Below are 22,618 nucleotides of genomic sequence, written 5' to 3'. Positions count from 1 at the left end.
CTGTTTGAAAGCTTCTTGGATGTCTTGGGAAAGGTTAAAGTTATGGATTAGAGAAAGAGGCTTGTGACACACAAACACAGAACATTTCACACATGGTTTTTCTTTCCAAAATCCTAGATAATAATTGAAACACCAATATTTTTTTTAAATAAAAAATAGCAAGAGATTGCTCACATCAATCAAAATTGACATAAGATCATTTTTATCCATACAGGCTAGACGGGGAAAACAATTAAAAATGAGAAATTTGAATATTAGTTTAAATTATAGGCACGTGTAAAATTATTTATATCATTAATTAATTAGAAATCGTGATAGACGTAATTTTTTTTTATCAAAAAGTCAATACACTTATCAAATATAAGAATTTATGAATAGATGAAATTATAAAAATCTTTACACCATCAATAAATAGATTGTTAACTCTTTAAAGATTTGTGAAAGGTATGGTGCAAACTGCAGACTCAGTTAAAAGTAGCACTCAATGGAAATCATTTATGTCTCTCCTCTTTGAATACATATAATTCCTTCTCATGAGAGTTTTATACAGTACATATTGTTGTAGTTTTATCTTTCATCCCATTTACAAATCAAATACGACATGAAATTAAAACTTAAATCAAGATGCAAACCATTGTCCTTTCAATTTTTATTAGGAAAGTAATATGTACACCTTATTCATATGTGGGTGAGAATAATTTAAACCACTTAACTTAAATACAGTCTCAAGTGAAACAAATTTACAATCAAATGATGACAAAGATGATGCAGTTACAGTTTGATCCAGAGTGGAGGTATGCAGACATTACTCTTTTTATCATCTTATGAAGCGTAGGCGGCATGCATATTTCACCCAGGATATGAAACCAAATCAATGCGTCAATCCCCTTCCAAAACACACCGAGACCAAAAGGTAAATTTTTAAACATGAAAAATTAAAAGTTCTAAACTGTACTAATGCATCACAAACCGGGTATAAATACAAGTTCAGTTAGTTCCCCAACAAGCCTTAGATAAACCTGACCTTAGGTAGTACAAGGCAAAAGCCAGCTTATATGCATGAAGTTGTTAATACACAAGCACCCCATAAGATCATAATATCATATACCCTTAGAACCAGGAAGATCAATCCACTGCAATTGGATTTCCACTTCACCACATTCCACATTTTGCAATCTAAGGATCATATCTTGGACAACCTTGCCATTGCTATAAGTTATGCAGCTCTCGTCAACCAGGCAATTATGCTTGCTTGGTTGTATTCTTGTGACTACAGTACCATTTGCAAGGCCAGTTAAGTTCATCTTCAAGGCTTCTATAAAGGGCAAGATGTCAAATTCTGCATCTCCCATTTTGTCATCTTTGCTAAAAGTGTCATGATCATACACAGTCTGCAATCAGAAAGGATCATCAACCAATGAGCAGTCTAATTATGATGAACCAAAATTGATGTGTCCTAACATCATATATTAGAGAAAAAATTACCTACCTTTGAGGATTGCAAACAGGATTTTACTTTCCAAGGCATTGCAAATGAAATGATAAAATGTAATCAAAACAGAGCAATTCATGAAGTTTACTACTATTACTACTAAATCACAGATAGTCCAAAAATGTTCAGGTGTGTTGTGTAGATTGTGAACTCATTCTCACTTTTGTTCTCATGAAAATAACTCGTTTTTCCCAAGTATAGAGGCAAGAAAAAACATGATTAACTTCTAATATTAACAACTTGTCTCACCAACCCTAAACAGAAAGGAAAAAAAAAATCTACATCAGCCTCTTTTAACAGAACAAAAGTTTTACAAACTAGAAAAAGACATTAACCAATTCAGTCACTTACCAGTTTAACTTTGTGATTCGGATTTATAACAGAAAGAGTAAGGTCTTCATTCCACTCAGGATTCACATCCTTTTTAATCACACGAGTCTTTAGTTTCTGCAAAAAAGAAAAAAGTTGGGGGGGTTCATCAATCATATCATTGTTCATAATTAGACAAGATCTACCAGGACATAAATATTGCATTTAAAATGCTTCAATCACTGTAATTAAGAACTAGTGATGACAATAACACATACCCCCATGTCATCATCATCATGCAAGTCAAACATCAATTAAAACATGACACAAATTAAGGACTTTTCATCCACCCCAACTCTAGAAATTAAAACATGATAACCAAAAATATTACATTTTAAAAATAAAAATAGAAAGATGAAGAAGGAAACCTGGCGGTACATCTTGATGACAACATAGGGGTCGCTGCTTCGAACATCACGAACGGCAAGGTTGACACCACGCTTCACGCGAACCCTCAAAAGGCCAAGCAGGTTCTCCATCAGAGACTTTGGTGTTGAATCTGATTCCTCCATTTCTTTTGTTTAAATACTTTCTGCAAAATAACCAACACATCCAAATATATTATATTAAATTATAAATTAATTATTTAATTTAATCTGTGGTCATATGTTGTTAATTCTAAAATGAAATGGCAAGAAGAAAAAGGGGAACGTGCAAGTGGGGCCCACCAGAAATGGGATATTGGTTCTGGAAGAAGAAAGAGAAACCTTAATAACACAGGTACAAGGAGAAGGAGAAGGAGAATGTGATCTTTGATTTGTATTTTGTTTTGTTTTTGTGTTCGTTTTTTTTGCATGTGGGAATGAGAGGTAACGGCTGCTTTGGTTTGGTTTTCTTTAACTTTCAAACAATTCGATTGGATGATGGATATGACATCACACCAACCAAAGCGTCCTGCATTAACCGTCTAGTTTATTCTAGGTTTAAGTAATGTAATTTAGTATTTTTTTTATCCTTAAAAAGATTATTTTATTCATTTAGAATGTAATTTTTTTAAAAAAAATTTCTTAGTACATTTTAGATACTGTTTCTCACTATTTAAAATATGTTTTTTATTATTTAAAGTGTTATTTAAAATATTTTAAGGATGAAAAATAAAACAAACATATTTTGTAAGAATTAAAATAAAAAATACTAAATTACATAGATAAAAAATATATTTAAATATTTATTTTATTTTTCTTAATATCAATTTTTTTAAATGTCAATTTCAGATTTTGAATGTAACTATGATTTATTATCGGAAACACAGATATTGTGTATCCACATTTCTAATTCGCTATTACATATTATTGCGTTAAAGTTTTTGCATTATAACAATTTCTCCTATTATATATTTTAGTTGAATGTGTATTCAGAATGCATGTTTATGTATAAATAATATTTTTACTAATTATGACTCTTTGTTAATTATGGTAGCATGGTATGTAATATATGATCTTTTGTTTATTATTCCAAATTTTAAAAAAAAAATAAAAAAATGAGTTATTACACTTAAATGCATTTTCATTCTAATCACCTTTATTTTTAAAGTAAATAGTTATTTTTATCCCTAAATCTATCGTTCACTACCAAATGTGTTCTTAAATTATGAAAATACACAATTTAGTCTTTAAAAGTGTAAAAAGTGCGACCGATCGATTAGATTGGACGAAAAATGACAATAGGATACTATGTTTAGACGTAAATACCACTAATTTTTTGTTGGACAAAAATGTCAATATTTTTTTTTGGAGGAAAATGTCAGTCATTTTTTTTAACTTAAATGTCAGTACGTAGCATTCAACCAAAATATCAATAAGTTATCATGAAAAATGTAGTAATTTTCAATGGACCTAAATATTATTTTTTTTATATTAGACTAATTTGTTAGACACGAAATTTCGTTTCATTTAAGGATAAAATATAATTTTAGGATAATTTTTTTTCTTTTTTTTATCTTTACAAGCATAACATTATAATAATCATATAAAAAATATATTGACAATCATAATTTAAAACAAACATAATAATAACAATAATATTAATTATCAACCATAAGTTGTCTGTCATAATAGAAATTATCCAAAATAAACATTGCAATAGTATATTAATCATTACAAATTTTTTCAACTTATAATAATTAGTCACAATCTATTATAAATAAAAGATAAATATATCTCATATTTTACTTCTTCAAATCTTGACTATTTTATTAACGACAGACGAAAGTTAATAACTGGATATATTTGTTGTACTTTTTACACTTTCGGAAATTAAATTTTGTATTTTCATATTTCAAGAACATATTTGTCAATGAATTACAAATCCAGAGATAAAAATGACTATTTACCTAAAAAGACGTGATTAAAATGAAAATACATTTAAATGTAATAACTCATTTTTCTATTTTTTAAAAATTTGGAATAATAAACAAAAGATCATACATGCGATGCAATCTTATGTGGTAACATAAAGTACAATTAGAATAAGTTTCACCCTTTATATATATATATATATGAACCTTCACCTTGTAGTTGGTAATGGAAAATGACCACCTTACATGTCAAAGCTACAAATTCAAATATAATTTACCAAAGCCAATTACTAATGAATCCTTTTGCCTGTCTTTTAGAAATTTGTCTATGTGCATGTATATATATATAGTCCCTAGCTATTAAGAAAAAGAAATGAACTTTTGATAACCGGGATGATCTTCACTTGCATCATCATCGATCTGAGTTACTTCTAAATGATTCTAATTGTATCTAATTAAGATGGTTTAGATGCCTGCAACTTTGCAAGAATATTAATCAACAAATTTATAGATTCATATGATACACGTATGTCTAGAGACACATACGAATGAAAATGAGTGAAATGTAGTTAAACTATATGCTGACTTTGGAAAATAAAGTTTCTTGCATATTTGCTCTTAAAACCTTGTAATTATTCTTCATAGGACTGAAGCCTGAAGCAAAATACAAATTAAAGTGGCAAATAATGAAAGAAACATGTAATTTGAAACAAAGTTATACCAATCATACAACTTCAAGAAATTGAAAACAACACGTACAATGGAAAATCCTTTAAACTGGCAGGTATTATGTAACAGGTTTTTATCAACAACGTACTCCAAGACAAATGAAGGTGCATTTGCTTAGACATATATTCATTCTACCACTCACTGTAGCCAGTTTGTAATGTGGCTTCCTAATTCACTTGCATCTCATGAATATGGAAAATGGATTTTCCACTTGATTTTGTGTTTCCCTCAAAAACTACACCCCAAATGGCTTTTCTTTTGATTTCAAACTAAATTTATTATCCACATCTTCCCGTACACTTCCTCTCATTAACAATGAAATATAGGGGGAAACACACACAAAAGATAGCCTAAATAGTCAATAGACATGACTTCTCTAAAGAAAAAATTAACCATGAACTAAAGGAAGAGTTTGTAGTTACCATAGCATTGGAATAGATATACAAAATAATTAAATAGTCCCCACCTAAATTTAAGACATGATTCCTTACCTCAGTCACGGTGGTTTTCACTGAATTTTTAGACATGGTTAGGCTTCCATTTGGATTTCATCGTTCTCTGCAATGTCTAAATTGATAAGATAGAGAGAAAGCAATTCACAACATAGGAATTTATAATGAGTACACAGGAGATTTCCCTACAACTAACCCAGAAATCTTGATGCAAACATGTACAGATCAAAGCTGAACGTATATGGGTACCATTTTATTTTAAAATTTTAAGAATCAAGTTGTCTAAATATTAGTCCATAAGCAGTTCATATTGATGGAGATACTGAGTGCAAACAAAATAAGAATGCATTCCACTCAATAGAGACATGGGTGTCATCATTTGCAAAAGTAAGTTGTTTACCATATGCTTTCAAACTTTATACACTCAAGGCTCAAGTGCTTTTCGATAAGTACGTGTCCCATTGAAACTCCAAGGGGCAAATATGTGTGTGTGAGAGAGAGAGATAAAAAGGCAAATCAGAAAAAAAAATTTAACTAATTTATGTAGAAAGCAAAAAATGAATGATGATGAATTGATGATGACTATATTAAATGAATTGATGATACCGTTAGATCTTTGTAACTTGACAATCGTTCCCCATCATCATCTGAGTTTTGGACTCTTCCTTATTTTCTGCTCTATCACTTTAGCTACTTTGCCAACACTAAATCAGCATCGTTTCTCCATTGTTGTCGTAGAGTGTGATACAAACATGGGAGAGTATGCCGTTATACCAAGTTGTGTTTGTTATTCAATTTCAAAAGGAAAAAAAGAACAGAAAATTTGATTTCAAAAGGAAAAAAAAAATACAGAGAACGTGCTGTTTTGTTTTTAAATCGTGGAGTGTGTAGTTACTCTTGGTGGCCTTGTGCAGTTCCTGTATGCAGTTGAAGGATCAAATTTAAAAATAAAATGTAATATTCTTGGAGAACAGAAACATATTGAAGGGTAAAATAGAAAAAAAAATGTACACCAATGATTATATTTCTATTATATATTGTTATAGATACAAAATTAAATATTTTTAAATGTAGCTAAACTAACACAATTCCGTAAGGGTCAAATAAATTTAAACTTTTGATTCAACTTATTTTATACGTAGAAATCATTGTTATTTAAGTCAACTTCTTGAGATAACTTAAAAATATATATATTTCTTTAGAAAAAAAAGTGGTTCCAAACATTTTCTATAGCATTTTGAGATATCTGGTCTGAGAATTCAGTTTAAGCAACACAATGTGAATGTATGCCTTTTGCATTAATTGTATTGTAATCCATGTTTCTACTACCTCATAAAGACTAGCTCGTTCACCAATAGTAGTTTTAGGTGTCTTCAGATCCACAACCTTCGACATAAAATGAAAAGGTGCAGCTAGAGAAACAAGTTTATATAAAGATGTTCAGATAAAGTATATTAAGGATTTGTAAGTATGCATGATAACAAATGCATGGGCTGAAAGTAGATAAGAAAGCACCGTACGCAAAGAGAGATTTGAAGACAGATTAATTCCTTTGTATGTGTGCATATATATATATATATATATATATATATATATATATATATATATATATATATATATATTTCTCTTTGTACATTAGGGAACAGAAGAGGGTAAAAGAAAAAGACTTGGCAAGTGTTAATTTGCCAATGAAAATTTAGTATTACAGATTGAGAAAAGATACAACAGATAGGAAAATGTCAAGTCTGAAATAAAAAAAACGATGACTCTAGATCTATGAAGTGTTGTATAAGTCATCAAAATGGGAGAAAGCTGGTCTATATCTCTGTGTATGTGCGTGCAGGTGCAAGTGTGCACATTCTAGTATCAAAATTGAAGATTGAGTGAAAAAGTAAAGCTTGAAAATTAACTTTTAACCTGTGCATATCTAAGTTAATTTTAACTCATGAAGAAGTTTACTTAATTTTTTTTCTTGTTTTTTTTTTAGATGTATTTATGCATGATTTATCTGTTAGAATTAATGTCTCATGTGAGAGGCATATGACTTAGTGGGGACTAATAAATAAATAATTAACAATTAAGGGCTAAATTGTAATTGGGCTTAATAGGAGAAGTTTCTAGATTAACTGCTACTTGATGGGAGTAGTGGTTATAAAAGGGGCTTAATACCCACTAATGTGAAATAAGGTCCCCTTCCTGACCAGAAAGTGCTCTTTTCTCACCCATAGCCATCACGAACGGAGAGAGACATAAAAGAAAGGCCAAAGGAAGTGAAATCCTATTTCTCTCATTTTCAAGGAAATCAAAGTGCACCAGAGAGAAGATCCTATGGAGAAAGGTACACATAATTATCTATTATTCTTTATTGATTGTTTTGTGAGAACCATAAATTTCAAGATCCGGTTGGTTTTCTATAATTGATAGTCTAGGAAACCCTCAAGAATTTTTACATTATCATCCAAACAGGTTTTGTATCCTTTTACTAATAACAAGCCCAAACTAAAACTACTCTCATTTGACTCTCTTTTCAGACCTGAAGCAGATTGCATATGCGGTGTCCTCTAACAATGTATTCTACAAGACATGAGATAAAGGTCTATCTTGTCTCTTCTATTGTCACATTTTCCACATCCATATGAGCATTTTCAAGTAAAAAAAAAATGCATCCTAGTTCAAATGAACAAATATCAGAGAGATTTATATCAATGAATTATGAACAATCATATAAATGAACTTGATATCATACTTTAATCCAAAATCTTAAGTTCAATTTTACGGGTCTTGCCTTCACTTATATAGTGTTTGATCTTCTTATTCCTACATGATGTGAGACTTCATCTCACATTTGTACTCCAACAATCTCCCCCTTAAGTGTGAGTCTCTTTCACATAGTAGTTTTCTCCTAGAGCGGAAGCCATTTTTATCCACGAGTATTTTCATGATGACCATTAGAGTCCACATGTTCTAGATACTTTTACTGCCGCTCAACCCATAGGACACACCACCTAGATCCACTACTAGGAAGACTTTCGATACAAGGGATCCTCAAGCTAATGATCCATCGTCACTATCTTACTCGTCTGAGCCAATCATCAAGTCGAATCATCGACTCTAATACCAATTGTTGTAAAAAACACACTCATATCTTTATTACTTAGAAATCACACAACCAAGAACAAGAAACAATACCATAAATAAAATAGAAAAAGATCACAAATTTATTTAACGTGGTTCGGGTCCTCACTCCTACATCCACAACCTCCTCACAACAAGTTTTTAAGACAAGCTAAACAAACTTGTAAGTCTTTCTTCAACATGACCCCCTCCCTCACCTAGGGTGGTGACCCCGTCTTTTGGCTAGGTAATTTTTCTAATTTTAAGAATTTCTATATATATATATACCTAACATCATAATCTTAGAAAAAGAAATAAATCTCTAATTTATAGAATATATCTTTAATTCTAAACAACATCCTAGTAATAAAACAATATCCTAAAGATTTAAAATTATAAATTTGAATTATTTCCCATCAATCCTTCCCTCAATTAAAATTTAATTTCATCTTTAATCTTTTTGGATACTCATTATGATTTTGCTTTGCTTGCACAAAATCTGGTATGTTTCTCGATCTGCTCCACGAGTACTGAATGATGACACTTCTGAACTTGTATTGTCAATTACCTCCATTGGAACACATCACTTGACTATCACATCGTCAAATAGACTTTCGACACAAAGACCCCACATAGATCCACCATCAGTTTCCTCAAGCTTCTTCGAATAATCTTCTCTCTCTGGTCACCTAGCCACAAGATCATTTAACTATGATACCAATTGTTTCCCAAAATCATGTTTCTTTAACCATGCGTGAACTTTGTAATATGGGCAATTAGGGCTAGAAATGAGTCGAATTGAGTCGAGTTTGGTTCAACTCAAGTCAATAAGAAATGGTTTAGCACGAAGCTTGACTCCACTTCAATATGAACCTTTATTTTTTAACTCAACTCAATTTGATTTAAACTCACACACAGTTCAGTGTAACTTGTTAGCTCAATTCAATTTAAAATTTTAATTATTTTACATATTTTTTATTTATTTATTTTATGAAGAAATAAAATCAATATGAAATTAATAAAAAAAATTAACTATATTAGTTTAATAATATAAATATATAACTATATATATGTTAAATTTATAATCATTATACATGCTTTTATTTATTCATTTCATACAAAAAATATCAGATTAACTAAAAAAATTTATAGGAATTCAATAATATAAAGTATATAATATATGCATAGATTTATAGATAGATAGATAGATCTAAATATAAATAGATAAATTTATATATCAAACTAGTTCATGAATCAATTGAATTAAACCATATATAGCTCAAGTTCAATTCATTTATTAACAAACTCAATTTTAAACTTAAACTTAACTTATTTGGTTCATGAATCAAATTTAACAAATCAATTGTCAGTCAAGTCTCAAACTATGTTCAAATTGATTCGATTTATTATCAGCCCTATTTTCAATGTGGACATCTCTTCTACTTTTAGTTACTTTATTTGGCCGATAATATGAATATGACAAAAAAATTTATTTAATAAATGAAAAAAATTATGGGAACAAACTTCAAGAATTATACCCATGGACACAAACAAGACATACAAAAATTGACATACCCCAAAATTTGAATATTAAAAGAGATAGGCATAAGAAGTTAGATATAAGCTAGCCTAAAATTTCTTGGAAACTTAAAAATAAGTAGAAGTAATATTTATTTCTTATAAACGCTTGATTATGGGTTATTTAAGCTAATTTTAGCTTTTAGGACTAATAGTCATTTAAAGTAGTTTTTAATTTTTTTTACTAGTTAAAAAACTTATAAGATTATATTCAGTAAATAAGTATTTTTTAGTAATTTCTACTATTTTTAAAAAACAAATTGATATAACATTTTTTAAAACATTAGTTTTTAATATTTTATATTTTTTATCTTTGAATTTTTTTATTAAATTTATTTAATATCCTTTTTAAATAAAACCGAGTTTTATTATTTATTTGTGTTTTTTTTCAGTCATTCACATTATACTACGTGAAATTAATAGTGATAAATGTTTGATTTATTTTTTCTATTATTTTATATAATTTTATATTAGAAAAATTATTTTAACTAGTACACTAATTAACATAAAAAGTATAATGTCTAATTAAATGTATTTTGTTTTGCTTTATTTTAAATTTGATTAAAAATATTTTAAGATAACATAAAATTAATAGAAGAATACATAATATGAAAAAAAAACTAAAAATACAATTAAAATGATTTATCTATAAATATTTTTATTCACAAAATAAAATTAAAATTATATAAATATGTTTATTTTTGTCGTTTTATATGTTTTTCAACATATAATTTTATTGAGCGCTTATGTTGTAATAAGCTAGTTTAATAACTCTAAGTTGTTGGTTTTATCGAATATAGTCCATACTTATAATTATTATTTATTACAATGCGAAATTTTTGTCTCATTAATCTAAATATTTTTAGAGACATTTGGTTAATAACATTGGCAATGATACAACACCTTTTCAAAATTTATTAAATATTTTACCTATAAATAATCTATAATATATTAAAATTAAAATATGCTTTATTCACTAGACCCTAGAATAATTTTGTAGATCAAATGCATACCACACTCGTTTAAATCTAGTTGTTCCAAGAGCCTAATATGTATAAACCCAAATGTCAGTCCCTCAAATCAGTGGAGGCAAAATCTAGATAGATAACAAAAAAGTGTCATTAATCTGGACTCTAATTAAGAACCAATCTAGGCTTTAATCCCGGAAGACTCTCTTCTTCCATACCACTCACCAATGCATATATGCTCCATAATATCCTTGACACACCACAAATTGCGTACGGATCTTATGGCCCCAAAGAGTTTCAAGTCAGCTTAAGTTAGACTTAGACCCTGGTGAAAAGACAGAAAAGTAGTCATTGTATCATATATATATATATATATATATATATATATATATATATATATCCTAAGCATGCACCATAATAATTCATCACTATTCAATAAGAAATATTGAAGCAAATGCTAGAGATCATTTGTTGATGGAGACTTGAATTTTACAATATTCATTGATATAATCTAATTAAATTAAATTTAGCAGACCTTATTATTAGTAACAAATTAACAAATACATTGGCTTACATAAAGGAGATATGAACAAATATTGGTCATTGATCTAAGCTTAAACTTTGCAATGAAGATTTGTAGTAAATATTTGTTCATATGGCTTTTATTTTTTAACAATTGTAATGAAAATTTTAATAATCATATTGCATTATATCTTCATATTTATTATTTTTAGATCCTTTTTGAATTCATACTTTTTATAAGAGAAAAATAAACTTCAATATAAAAAATAAATATTTATCATACTTTTTCTCCCTTATTTGAGAGAGAAATCATATAAGTGTAAACTTTACTCCCATCATTATTATGATTTTTTTCAAATCATTATTATCAGTATGTGCCGTAAAACTATACTCATATTTTCAATGATTTTATAGTTAAGCTAATTATTTTATATATTTTTTTACTTAAATATTAACATATATGAAATATATAGGTTATAAGGAAATATTTGATAAATTAATGTAATAAATTATAATATTTTATTAGTTTATTTATAATGATAAACTCACTACAAGATGACAATCAATATGCTCAATTTAAAAAAATAAAGATAATACTAAACAATTCTATGTACCATGAATTGTTTATGATAAATTATAACTTAGTAATAATTTTATTTTTTTAATACTTTATAAAGCACGAGTTCAATAAGTTTCACTTTAAATAATTATAATTTTATATTTACTATTTTTATTTTGAATTTATACATTTTATATAGGTATTACATCATTATTTACCATTACATGAAGAGAGAACAAATTATGATCAATTTTAATAAGATTAGATATTTTTGAAGATAATATTTGCTCAATTAAAAATATAATTAATCTTTTTACTAACTTTAAATGTAATTATATTTAATATCATATTAAATATTTTAAAAATGATAGAAGAAAGATAATTCAATTGATTTTTTCATCAGACTGCACATGAGTATCTTTGAGTTGTGATTGTGATATGGAATGAATGTGAGGTGGGGAAACTTGTCTGAGGCCAACAGGCATGTTTTCATGTCTATCTATATTTATTATGAAATTTATTATTTGCATTTAAGCAAAATTATTTAGGATTTTAATTTGGTTTTTTTTTATCTAAGGTTCTAATTTATCTTATGACAACATACACGACTTAAATATGTCCCTAAAGTTAGGTCACTCTTATTTTTAGTTTCTCAAAATGAAATTCCTCTTTTAATTTCTTACTTTCGAAACGTTTTTTTTTTTTAGTTCTTGGTGCAATAAAAAGTTGTCGCTAAATATAGATATAAACCGTAAAAAAGTTAGTCAAGAAAGACTTAAAAAAACAACTTTTAAAAGTGAAAGGATTAAAATAAAAAAAAATTGGGACAAAAATTAAAAGTTACCCAAATTTAAAAAACCGAAAGTGTCTTATCCGAATGAATCACAAGCTACTGACTCTACCAACACCATGTTCCTTCTTCCTTCTCCTTCGTCCTCCTACCTAATGAAGCACCAGAGTCACAATGCTCTCTGGTTTCGAGGACTCCCTTATGGTAGTGGCAAGCTAATACGGCACATCCGGTGTGCGAAGAGAACCGGAAAACAGAGGTACCCATCGGAGAAGAAGAGGCTGAGGACAAAGCAGAAAGAGCTCTTATCGGATTCCAAGGAGAAGAGCAAGTTTGAGGGCACATGGAGGCTCTTCAAGCTCGCCGTTCCTCTCGATCAAGACCCTGGCAAAGACTCTCTCCATGTCTCCGATGCCCTTCTACAACAAATCGCCACAGTTCTCAAGTTCCCGGTATTGGAAAAACGGCCTTCCTCATAAATAAGTAAATAAATACATTTACTTCTTCTTTTTTTTAATTATTGGGGTGTTTTTCAGGTTGCTTCGCTGTTGCCACCAGAGGCTTTCACCATCGTTAGGAAGTCCTTTGATGCTAGGAAGGTATTGTTAAATATTTGGCATGGCTGTGTGCAATCTTGTCATGGATTAATTAATGAGTTTATTGGTTTATATTTCAATTCTGTGTGTCTCTAACAGTAAACAAAATGCGGCTAATTTCAATTTGGATTGTCATAATTGAAATCATTGCTTTTGCATCCTCTTATTTCGTTTTGCTGATGCTTTTTTAGAAATTAAAAGAGCCCAAATTTGTGCATACTGTGGACATGGATGTCCAAAAGCTCATCAGTCTGGAGCCTCGTTGTTGGGACTTCATTTCTCGGCTGGAGCCTAAAGTTGGCCTTGTGGAACGTTTGCATGATGAAAGAGATTTTGGTGATCTGGCGAGTATCATTCACGACAGTAAAGAAAATAAAGTTGCATTGAAAGGGGAAAATGGACATAGCATTTTCTCAACAGAGTTTTACAAGAACCAGGCTACGAGAAAACCAAACATTGCAGTAGTGGGAAGTGGGCCCTCTGGCCTATTTGCTGCCCTTGTTCTTGCAGAGCTTGGTGCAGATGTTACTCTGATAGAAAGAGGTCAACCAGTAGAAAAAAGGGGGCGTGATATTGGTGCTCTTGTAGTTCGTCGAATTTTAGAATTGGAAAGTAACTTCTGCTTTGGAGAGGTTGTACTTTGCATCTTGATTTTTTTTTTTTAAATGATGCTTTGGTGTCTCAATATAATAAGCACAATTACATCATTCATCAGTTTTGACTTAAAATTTGTTTTTGGATGTCTTAGTCTTACAAGTCTCATCCACTAGGATCTGACACATGCAAATTGTTTTTTCAAAAGAAAACATGGAAATATTCTTCTGTTTCTAGTTGCTACAATTTGAGTTTCCTCCACAACAGCCGACAGGCAAGGAGATTATTATAAGATGTTGTTTGAGTTAATGGAAGTGCACCTTTTTAATGCTCATATAGGCTGCAATATTTGTACATTTCTAAGACTTTTTGAAATTCAGCTGAAAATCATAATTGGAGTTTTGAAGATAGTTGGCCCACTCATTTGTGATTCTTGTGATGCTTTTTATTCGACTAGTTTTTCTCTCACATGAGTCTGCTTGTTTTTTTTACTCTGTCATTGATTAAGGACTTATGTGTGGCAGGGTGGTGCAGGTACCTGGAGTGATGGGAAGTTGGTAACCAGAATTGGACGCAATAGTGGCAGTGTCCTTGCAGTTAGTTCGTTTCCTTATGTAGTATTTATGAAGTTGATATGTGCATCCTGTGTATGTGTAAAATTGATCTATTTTTCTTGTAGATGTATTAAGAAAACAGTGCTAACTGATAAATGGTTTATTTCTACCCATTTTTTTATCTTAAAATCAGATACAGTAATAATTTGTGATGATTATAAATGCATGCTTTTTGTTGCCTTTGTTTGTAGTCCTTAGATCAAATTTACTAGTTTGAATATATACTCCGGTATTAATTCCATTATCAGGTAGTATGTTTATGCTTAACTCAACTCATATACTGAAAGAAGAAAAAGATATCTGTCCAAAATTGAATCAATGCTTTCAGAAAGCACAGTATGACTTTTAAATTTTTGTCTTGGTATTATTATGAAAATTTGAAACAAAATTCTTTGCCCATATTATAATTATGTTACTTATGCCATACTTATATTGAGATATTTGAACTCCTCTTTTCTCAAATAAATAGGCTGCATGACTAGTAATATTTGGAGACTGGGGTATTTAATGGAGGACTTCAGCCAAATATGAAGTGCAGGATCCACCATCCATGCTTTTAACCCTTTGTCCTGTCTTCAAGCCATGCAATTGGTTAGAGATATTGAAACAAAAATGATCAAAATTCATCCTGAGACTGGTTGTTGCACTGGGAAGTCGAATAATTGGCAATGAAACAACATTGCCCTACCTTTGAAGTTTAGAGCAGGGATGCAAAATTGTGAGAAAATTTCTGAAACCAAGTTGAATAGTAGTTGGAATGGGAGAAATGACAAAAATTATGGTTTAGAGGCTGAGTCTTTCACAAAACAGAGATCTTGCTTCCTCTTTGATGCCTATAGGGAGGAAGAATGAGGGGATCAAAGGAATTCATGAATCCTAGACTTCTGAGCATTCATAAAATAATCACTATTCATGAATCTTCTGAACTTTCATAAAAGACCCGTTTCCAACGAATAATATATTTTATTGGCTTATCAATTGTCCTATCAATGCGGCAATGCCTATCCTATATCTTACTGAATGGTTGACATGATGTCTTCTTTTTAGGTTATGAGAACTCTAGTGCATTTTGGAGCTCCAAAACAGATATTGATTGATGGAAAGCCTCACTTAGGAACAGATAGGTTGGTTCCTTTACTTCGCAACTTTAGGCAACATCTGCAAAATTTGGGTGTGAGTTCCAATAACTTTCTTGTGTTGAAAATAAATTCATGTCATTATAGTTTTCCTTGCAGTTGTCTTCATTTGTCCAATTAACACTTCTGGTTCTTTTTTCTAGGTCACCATAAAGTTTGGGACAAGAGTAGATGATTTAGTTATAAAAGATAGACATGTTCTAGGGGTTATGGTATCTGAGTCAGCTGATAAATTACATTTAACAAGTCAGAAGATGGAATATGATGGAGTTATTCTGGCTGTTGGTCATTCTGCTCGTGATATATATGAAGTTCTTCTTTCTCACAATGTGGAATTAATACCCAAAGATTTTGCTGTGAGTTTATATTGACATATTATATTAATCTTTATTTCAATTTATTAAAGTCGAGATGCTTATTTGTATTAATCTTGCTTACTGTGGCTTCTTCAGTACTGACATGCTTTGTGTATAATTTATGCTTGATTCATGTGGATTTATTTTATTAAGATTACATTTGACATTAAGATTATATATTATTCTTGTCTTTCCCATTTTTGTGTCTTACATTTGAAGGAGCCTTTTGACACCCTAAAGGATTGAAAATCTAAGCTGATGTTGTAGCATTGGTGGTTATTGATAATTATACATTTTGGAGCATTTTGAACCATATCAAAGTAATACTTGGTAAATCCTTGAGTGGCTAGGAGAATGGCCTACATTTATGTTACCTTGTGTTATCTGCATGGTCACTTCTGATGAACAATGGTTTTGTTTTATTGCAGTGAATTATTTTTATTTATTCTATATAAATGCTGCAGTGATTTAAATAAAAGGAATTTCTATTACGTAAAGAACAGTACAAAGCAAGAGGATGAGACATCCTCACAAGATATGTCTTTCACAATTTCCTATACAAATTAGTAAAAGGAAGAAATGAAAATAGAAAACATTTTCTCAAACCATAGGACCTAAGAGGTTGAATCTTGTAACAAGTCATGCTACTTCATGTCTAACATAGAAAGCCCCTTATATTCAATGAGCAGAACACCACAGACAAGCTGAAACAATAACCTTGTCCCAAATCTGGAGCTGAAGTTCCCTTTGAAGTTTCTAGCTTTCCTTTCTGGCCATAGATACCAGAAAACCTTCTTTATGGAAACCAAAACCTCTAAATTCAGTAAGTAGAAACCAACATAGAAAATCCTTGATTGACCTATTCACATATCAGCTCACATCTGTTATAAGTTATAACATCATGCACCCTGTTCTGGCCCATGTGTAATTTTGTTTTTCAGTTGAATAAATGATCGTACAATGTGATGTTTTCTATGGCAATTGTTTTTGTCATGATTTTCTTATTTTTATTTCTTTTTACATTGGTTACAGGTAGGGCTACGAATTGAGCATCCTCAAGAACTAATAAACAGCATACAGGTTTGTATCTAGTCTAATTTTTTCAACACCCTACTATACTGATGACAAGTGCTCCATATTGCTCATGTAATATATGAAAAGAGTCCCAAATGTCATTCCTGCAACAACTTATTAGTAACCTTTAGATTCTCAAAACCCTTGTGTTATCTAGAAAATTGAAATTGAGTTGAGAGATTATGCAAATAATTTAAAAGTGATATTAAGAGGAATTAAACTGTGATTTTCAAACAACAGAAGAACTCTCTAATGGCTCTATGGTACCTAGAGCTGGGGATTCACTTGTATTCAATTGTTAATTTGTATTTTCTATAATTTGATAGTTAACTTTAGAAGTCAATACCTCTGCTAATTCTGTTAGCAATCAATGGTCATGACTCTTGAGATACTAATAATCTATTCTCAAGTTAAATTCCCTATTTCCTCATTTAAGGAAATGAGTTAAATAAAACAAGCGTGAACTATTAAGAAGTTAAATGACTTTGTGGGACTATTTCACTTGATGCATTCTAAACAGATAATTTCAAATGAGCTAACTTCCCACAATGCATAGTATTATAAGTCCAAATTAGCAATCCAGCTGGTGCAGAATTATTGTTCATTTTGTTATTGCATTATCATATTGATCACAAATAGGGAACAAATGTTTTAGGTTTGAGGAGAGAGTTTTCTTCCCCATCTTTTTTTATAATCTGAAACTTCCTTAGTTGGAGCTTAGTTGCTTATTGAGCGAGTATTTTTTTTTATCTTCCTCTTGCCATAATGGGAAGGTGTTCGCTAAATTTTTATAATGTTTTATGTTTTACTATAATTCTCCTGCTTGATAAGAACTAGGACCAAAATAAGTTTACCATGTTGACAGTCCTGTCAGCAATCTATAATATATTAACTATTAATTACAATCATTTTTTGTTTTGGGTAGGAATTTATTTCATTGCTACAAATTTTGGGGGGAAAGAAGAGGTAATCATGATAAATTCATACTCAGATGTGATGTAGTAATTAACTTGTTCTGTATTGGCAGAAGCTTTTTGTTTGTAATAAAAGCTATTCCTCAGACATATTTATCTATTTGTCATGATTATGATGCATGCAATTTTTTTCATTTAAATGTGTAGTATGCTGAATTGGCTTCCGAGGTTTGTCATGGACGTGGTAAAATTCCAGTGGCAGATTACAAAGTTGCCAATTATATTGACAAGGAGGATTTCAATGACGTATCTGATTCAGGGGTGACAAATCGTAGTTGTTACTCTTTCTGCATGTGTCCAGGTGGGCAGGTAGGTGTTCCCATTTTATTTGCATATCATATATCATTTTAATTGGAATATGACCTCTTTATGGTGCTGAGTCCATGCACATAAATGTCATGGTATAGATATTTACTGATTGATTTACCAAGGGGGAAGAGGGAGGCGTGTCTGGCACATTTGTATCATTAAACTATTATTTCAGTGTCTTAATTTACCTCAGCCATTATCAGATGTCATCAACTGGTACTGAACTACAGAAAATTGGAACTTTTAGGTTGTTCTCACTAGTACAAGTCCATCAGAAATATGCATCAATGGCATGTCATTTTCTCGGCGAGCATCTAAGTGGGCAAATGCCGCACTTGTGGTTACTGTCACAACAAAGGATTTCGAAGCTTTGAATTATTATGGTCCTCTTGCCGGGGTCAAATTTCAGGTAGGTCTGAATTCTTGTAATCCTAGTTTTGTGTTGTTGTTAGGATGTATAAGGTATAAATGAGATCTGAATAAGGACAACTGTTAGTCAGTTAGTCCATCAGTTAGTTAGTTAGATTAGTATAGTTAGGTGGAATTGATTATAAATAGGATTAGGAGCAAATCAGATTAGACGGGATCATTATGTGAATTTGGCAGTTTTTTTGAAAGGGGAAATCTTTTGTGAACGGGAAACCCTTGAAGGAGATATCTCCTAATCTCAATAAAACTGGTCAATTTCACTGTTTCTTTATATCAAATTCTTTTTTCTCTTTCCCTGGTTTGTAGCAGTTCCTATGATTTTTAGTATTTAAACTATTTGTTCTACTGTCCTTTGTTGAAATTATGGGGATTTTAGGCTAGGGAAGAAATATATAAATATTATTTGCATTGCTTATAAATAAGAGGCTGTAATTATTTTAAGTCTTAGAATTGTAGTAAATATAGAAAATAGGGAAAGCCTATCAATAAATGCATGAAATAAGGACAGTTGATTACAAATAGTGATGTAATTACGCTAAATATTTAACAGCATTAATTATGCTAGTATCCTTCATTACTTTTTTCATCTTTATTATTATCAAAAGCAAAGTGTGAAGTTAAATGTGGGATCTTTTGTCCAGTTTTTTTATTAATAAATCTTTCTTTCATTTCCTAGAGCCATATTTCAATCCTTGAATTATTAAATAATAGAATATGTAAATCTATTTCCTGTTTCTCTGGCCTTTCAGCATAGGTGCCATGAGAAATGGACCAATATGTTGCATCAGATGCAAAATGTTCAACTAGTTTGTCAGTGTTTTGATGTTATAAATTGACTGTATCTCGGTTTTATCTAATACTTCTATTATTTAGAGAGAGTTTGAAAAAAGAGCTGCTATGATGGGAGGAGGAAATTTTACAGTGCCTGTCCAGACAGTTACAGATTTTCTTGAGAACAAGTTGTCAGGTAAAACTATCGACCATTACCTTTTATTTATTATTCCCAGGTTCTCAGCTTATACATGAACTTAGCTTGACTAGTTTGTGCCAGTAACATCTGTACCCCCGTCAAGTTATCGATTGGGTGTGAAGGCAGCAAACCTCCATCAACTATTTCCCATTCATGTAACTGAAGCTTTGAAACATTCACTTGTAACATTTGACAAGGAGGTTTGCAGTTTCCCATGTCCTTCAAATTATTATTCCATAGTCTTTTATAAATTTATCCAGCAAAACTACTATGGACATTTTTTTAATTCAGACTCCTTAACTTTCCAGTTACCAGGATTTATCTGCAATGATGCTCTCCTTCATGGTGTAGAGGTAATAAAAATACATGCTATTCATTTTGGTTTGGTCTAATATAAATGTGTTCTACTGTATTTATGGATTTACCAAACTTCTGCAAATTATTCCTCTGCTTCTGCTTCCTGGTTCAGTCTGCTGTTGTTGATTAAAACTTCTGCATAAAGCAAGTGATTATCCATACTTTGCTTCAGAACTGTTATTTGTTTGTGCTAAACAATGTTTTGGTTCCAGACTAGGACTAGTTCCCCAATCCAAATTCCACGCAATGGTGACACTTATGAATGCACTTCGGTAAAAGGACTATATCCAGTTGGTGAAGGAGCAGGCTATGCTGGAGGGATCATTAGCGCAGCAGTAGATGGAATGCATGCTGGTTTTGCTGTGGCAAAAAAATTCAGCTTGTTTCATGGAGATGTTGAGTCTGTTCTGGGCAAGGCTCAAAATGTTGGAGTTGTCAAGTACTAGGAAGATCTAAGTTTCTTCAGACACTGTCTTTGGTGGGAGGAACGCCAACTTAAACAAGTTATCTTCTACATTTTTGGTATATAGATCAGCTGTAGATATTAGAAATGGTTCCATATTGCTGTTACACTACTGAATTTTTGAGGTAATATTTGTTTTTTTTGGTGTCCAAACAGAGTTGTCAGTTTCAGCTTGTCGTGGAAGAACATCGATGATAATTGCCACATCTCTCTCTGTCATATTTGCTAACTAGGTTGTCTTACTGGTGAGCCGAGATAGGAATTATCATTTTCAACATTCATTTAGGTTGCTGTCCTTGACATAAATTGAATAGCATGCCTAATGTTCGCTTGCTGCCAGGAAGTTGATACTTGTAGCAAGGACCTGTGAATATTGGACTCTGTGGCTGCAATTTAGGAAGATCACGAATTTGACAACATTAATGTGGCTACCCATGATATATAGAAACATAGAATGTAGTATTTTACTAAAGCAATTGTAGACGGTGGCACCATTAAACTCCAGACGTATGGTCAAGTTCTCAGTAATGCCTATGTACACAGTTTTTTATTGAAAAAACATGGATCTATCATAGTACCGGTCTGCTCAATGTATTTACAACCGAATCAAGGGCTGTTGAACTAGACTCAATTTTTTTATTTTTTTTATAGAAATTCCATCTTTCTTCTCCATGTATCCCTAAAACTAAGAGCAACTCCAACGGAAGAGTTTCTCCTGACATGTAACAGTAAAAGAAATTGTTTGACGTCACTTTTCTTGTGGGAGAGAAACTTTTGCGGGTTGGTCTTAATTTTTGGAGGTGCTACTGTGAGCAATCGTTGTTCTTCCTCTTTGGTGGGTCCACTTGCAAGAAATATGAATAAAAAATTGTAGTTACCATATTTTTTGATAATTTGTTTTGAATGGTGCAAGAAAATGTTGTTAGTTAATAAAATCTCTAATGTTAAAAAAATAAGTTATATTAGTTATCAAAATCTCCAAGGTTGAAGGACAGAAAGTATGTTAGTCATCAAAATCTCCAACATTTTAATAAGTGAAATAACATTAAACCAATATAAAAAAAAATGAGGAACAAAGAAACTGAGAGTTATTAATAATTTATAATATTTTTTAATTAAATATTTTTTTAAAAAGAAATTATTTTAAAATAAACATTAAAATTCTTTTGAATAGTCCAGAGAAAAATTATAAGATGTCATCCATGAGGAAACCAAAACTAATCAAGAGTATTACAAATGGAGACTTCATGATCAATACTTTGACCTACTAAGACACACATATGTATAGCCATTTTATTGCTACTCCTTTGCTTGGGAAATAATCACCATCAAGTAAAATTAAAACATTTGGCTCAACATATTTTATAGAAATAATTGCTATCTCAGTCAAGTTCTTGAGAGAACTTCAATAATAATAAAAATCTTTAGAAAAAAAATGGTTCTAAACATTTGCTAAAGCATTTTGAGATATTTGATCCGGGGCTTCAGTTTAACACAAAATGTGAATGAACGCATGCCTTATTAACACAACTGTAGAGTACATACCAAGGAACTCCCTGCGACTCAGTATCTACCCATATTTTTGCTGCCTCGTAAAGAGCATCACCCATCGTGCGAGCCTTAACATAAACACACATAATTGGAGCAGAAAGATACTTCATCCCAACCATTGCTCTCCAAAATAATAAATCCTTCTTCTCACCTACCAATCATAGAGGCTAGAAATATAATATAAAACTATTCACATGAATTTACCTAATAGCTTAAGCTTTTGGAATGTTGTTTCATGACATGGTATTAGAGCGTCGGAGTTCAATCCTTGGTGAACCATTATATTTCTAGATGTTGTAATTTAGTTTTTTTTATTTTTGTAAAAT

General features: G+C 30.8%; 2 protein-coding genes across 7 annotated transcripts; one reads left to right on the top strand and one right to left on the bottom strand.

Annotated features, from left to right (window-relative positions):
* Positions 1 to 730: 730 nt before the first annotated feature.
* On the bottom strand, positions 731 to 5,609 carry LOC114418676 (protein C2-DOMAIN ABA-RELATED 4-like). Of its 2 annotated transcripts, XM_028384144.1 has the most exons (5): positions 5,535 to 5,609; positions 5,378 to 5,444; positions 2,230 to 2,393; positions 1,844 to 1,939; positions 731 to 1,391 (listed from the first exon to the last, which is right to left on the bottom strand). In XM_028384144.1, exons 3-5 carry the CDS (start codon positions 2,371 to 2,373, stop codon positions 1,101 to 1,103), a joined length of 531 nt encoding a protein of 176 aa, XP_028239945.1. In that variant the 5' UTR covers positions 2,374 to 2,393; positions 5,378 to 5,444; positions 5,535 to 5,609; the 3' UTR covers positions 731 to 1,100. The 2 variants fall into 2 exon arrangements, with proteins under 2 accessions (XP_028239945.1, XP_028239944.1); XM_028384143.1 differs by lacking the exons at positions 5,378 to 5,444; positions 5,535 to 5,609 and adding an exon at positions 2,530 to 2,672.
* Positions 5,610 to 12,949: 7,340 nt separating this feature from the next.
* Positions 12,950 to 21,634, top strand: LOC114418675 (uncharacterized protein Cbei_0202-like). Of its 5 annotated transcripts, none has more exons than XM_028384138.1 (15): positions 12,952 to 13,321; positions 13,406 to 13,468; positions 13,657 to 14,097; positions 14,584 to 14,655; positions 15,721 to 15,846; positions 15,953 to 16,165; positions 17,198 to 17,245; positions 18,361 to 18,522; positions 18,770 to 18,931; positions 19,825 to 19,918; positions 20,003 to 20,121; positions 20,230 to 20,274; positions 20,491 to 20,800; positions 20,898 to 20,986; positions 21,082 to 21,634. In XM_028384138.1, the coding sequence occupies exons 1-13, from the start codon at positions 12,989 to 12,991 to the stop codon at positions 20,722 to 20,724; spliced, it is 2,112 nt and encodes a 703-aa protein (XP_028239939.1). In that variant the 5' UTR covers positions 12,952 to 12,988; the 3' UTR covers positions 20,725 to 20,800; positions 20,898 to 20,986; positions 21,082 to 21,634. The 5 variants fall into 5 exon arrangements, with proteins under 5 accessions (XP_028239942.1, XP_028239943.1, XP_028239941.1 ...); XM_028384137.1 differs by having other exon boundaries at positions 14,584 to 14,706; XM_028384141.1 differs by lacking the exons at positions 20,003 to 20,121; positions 20,898 to 20,986; positions 21,082 to 21,634 and having other exon boundaries at positions 12,950 to 13,321; positions 14,584 to 14,706; positions 20,491 to 20,632.
* Positions 21,635 to 22,618: the final 984 nt, after the last annotated feature.

The sequence above is a fragment of the Glycine soja genome, chromosome 7, assembly GCF_004193775.1.
Source record: "Glycine soja cultivar W05 chromosome 7, ASM419377v2, whole genome shotgun sequence".
Classification (NCBI taxonomy): Eukaryota; Viridiplantae; Streptophyta; class Magnoliopsida; order Fabales; family Fabaceae; genus Glycine; species Glycine soja.
This window is presented reverse-complemented; position numbering and strand designations above follow the sequence as displayed.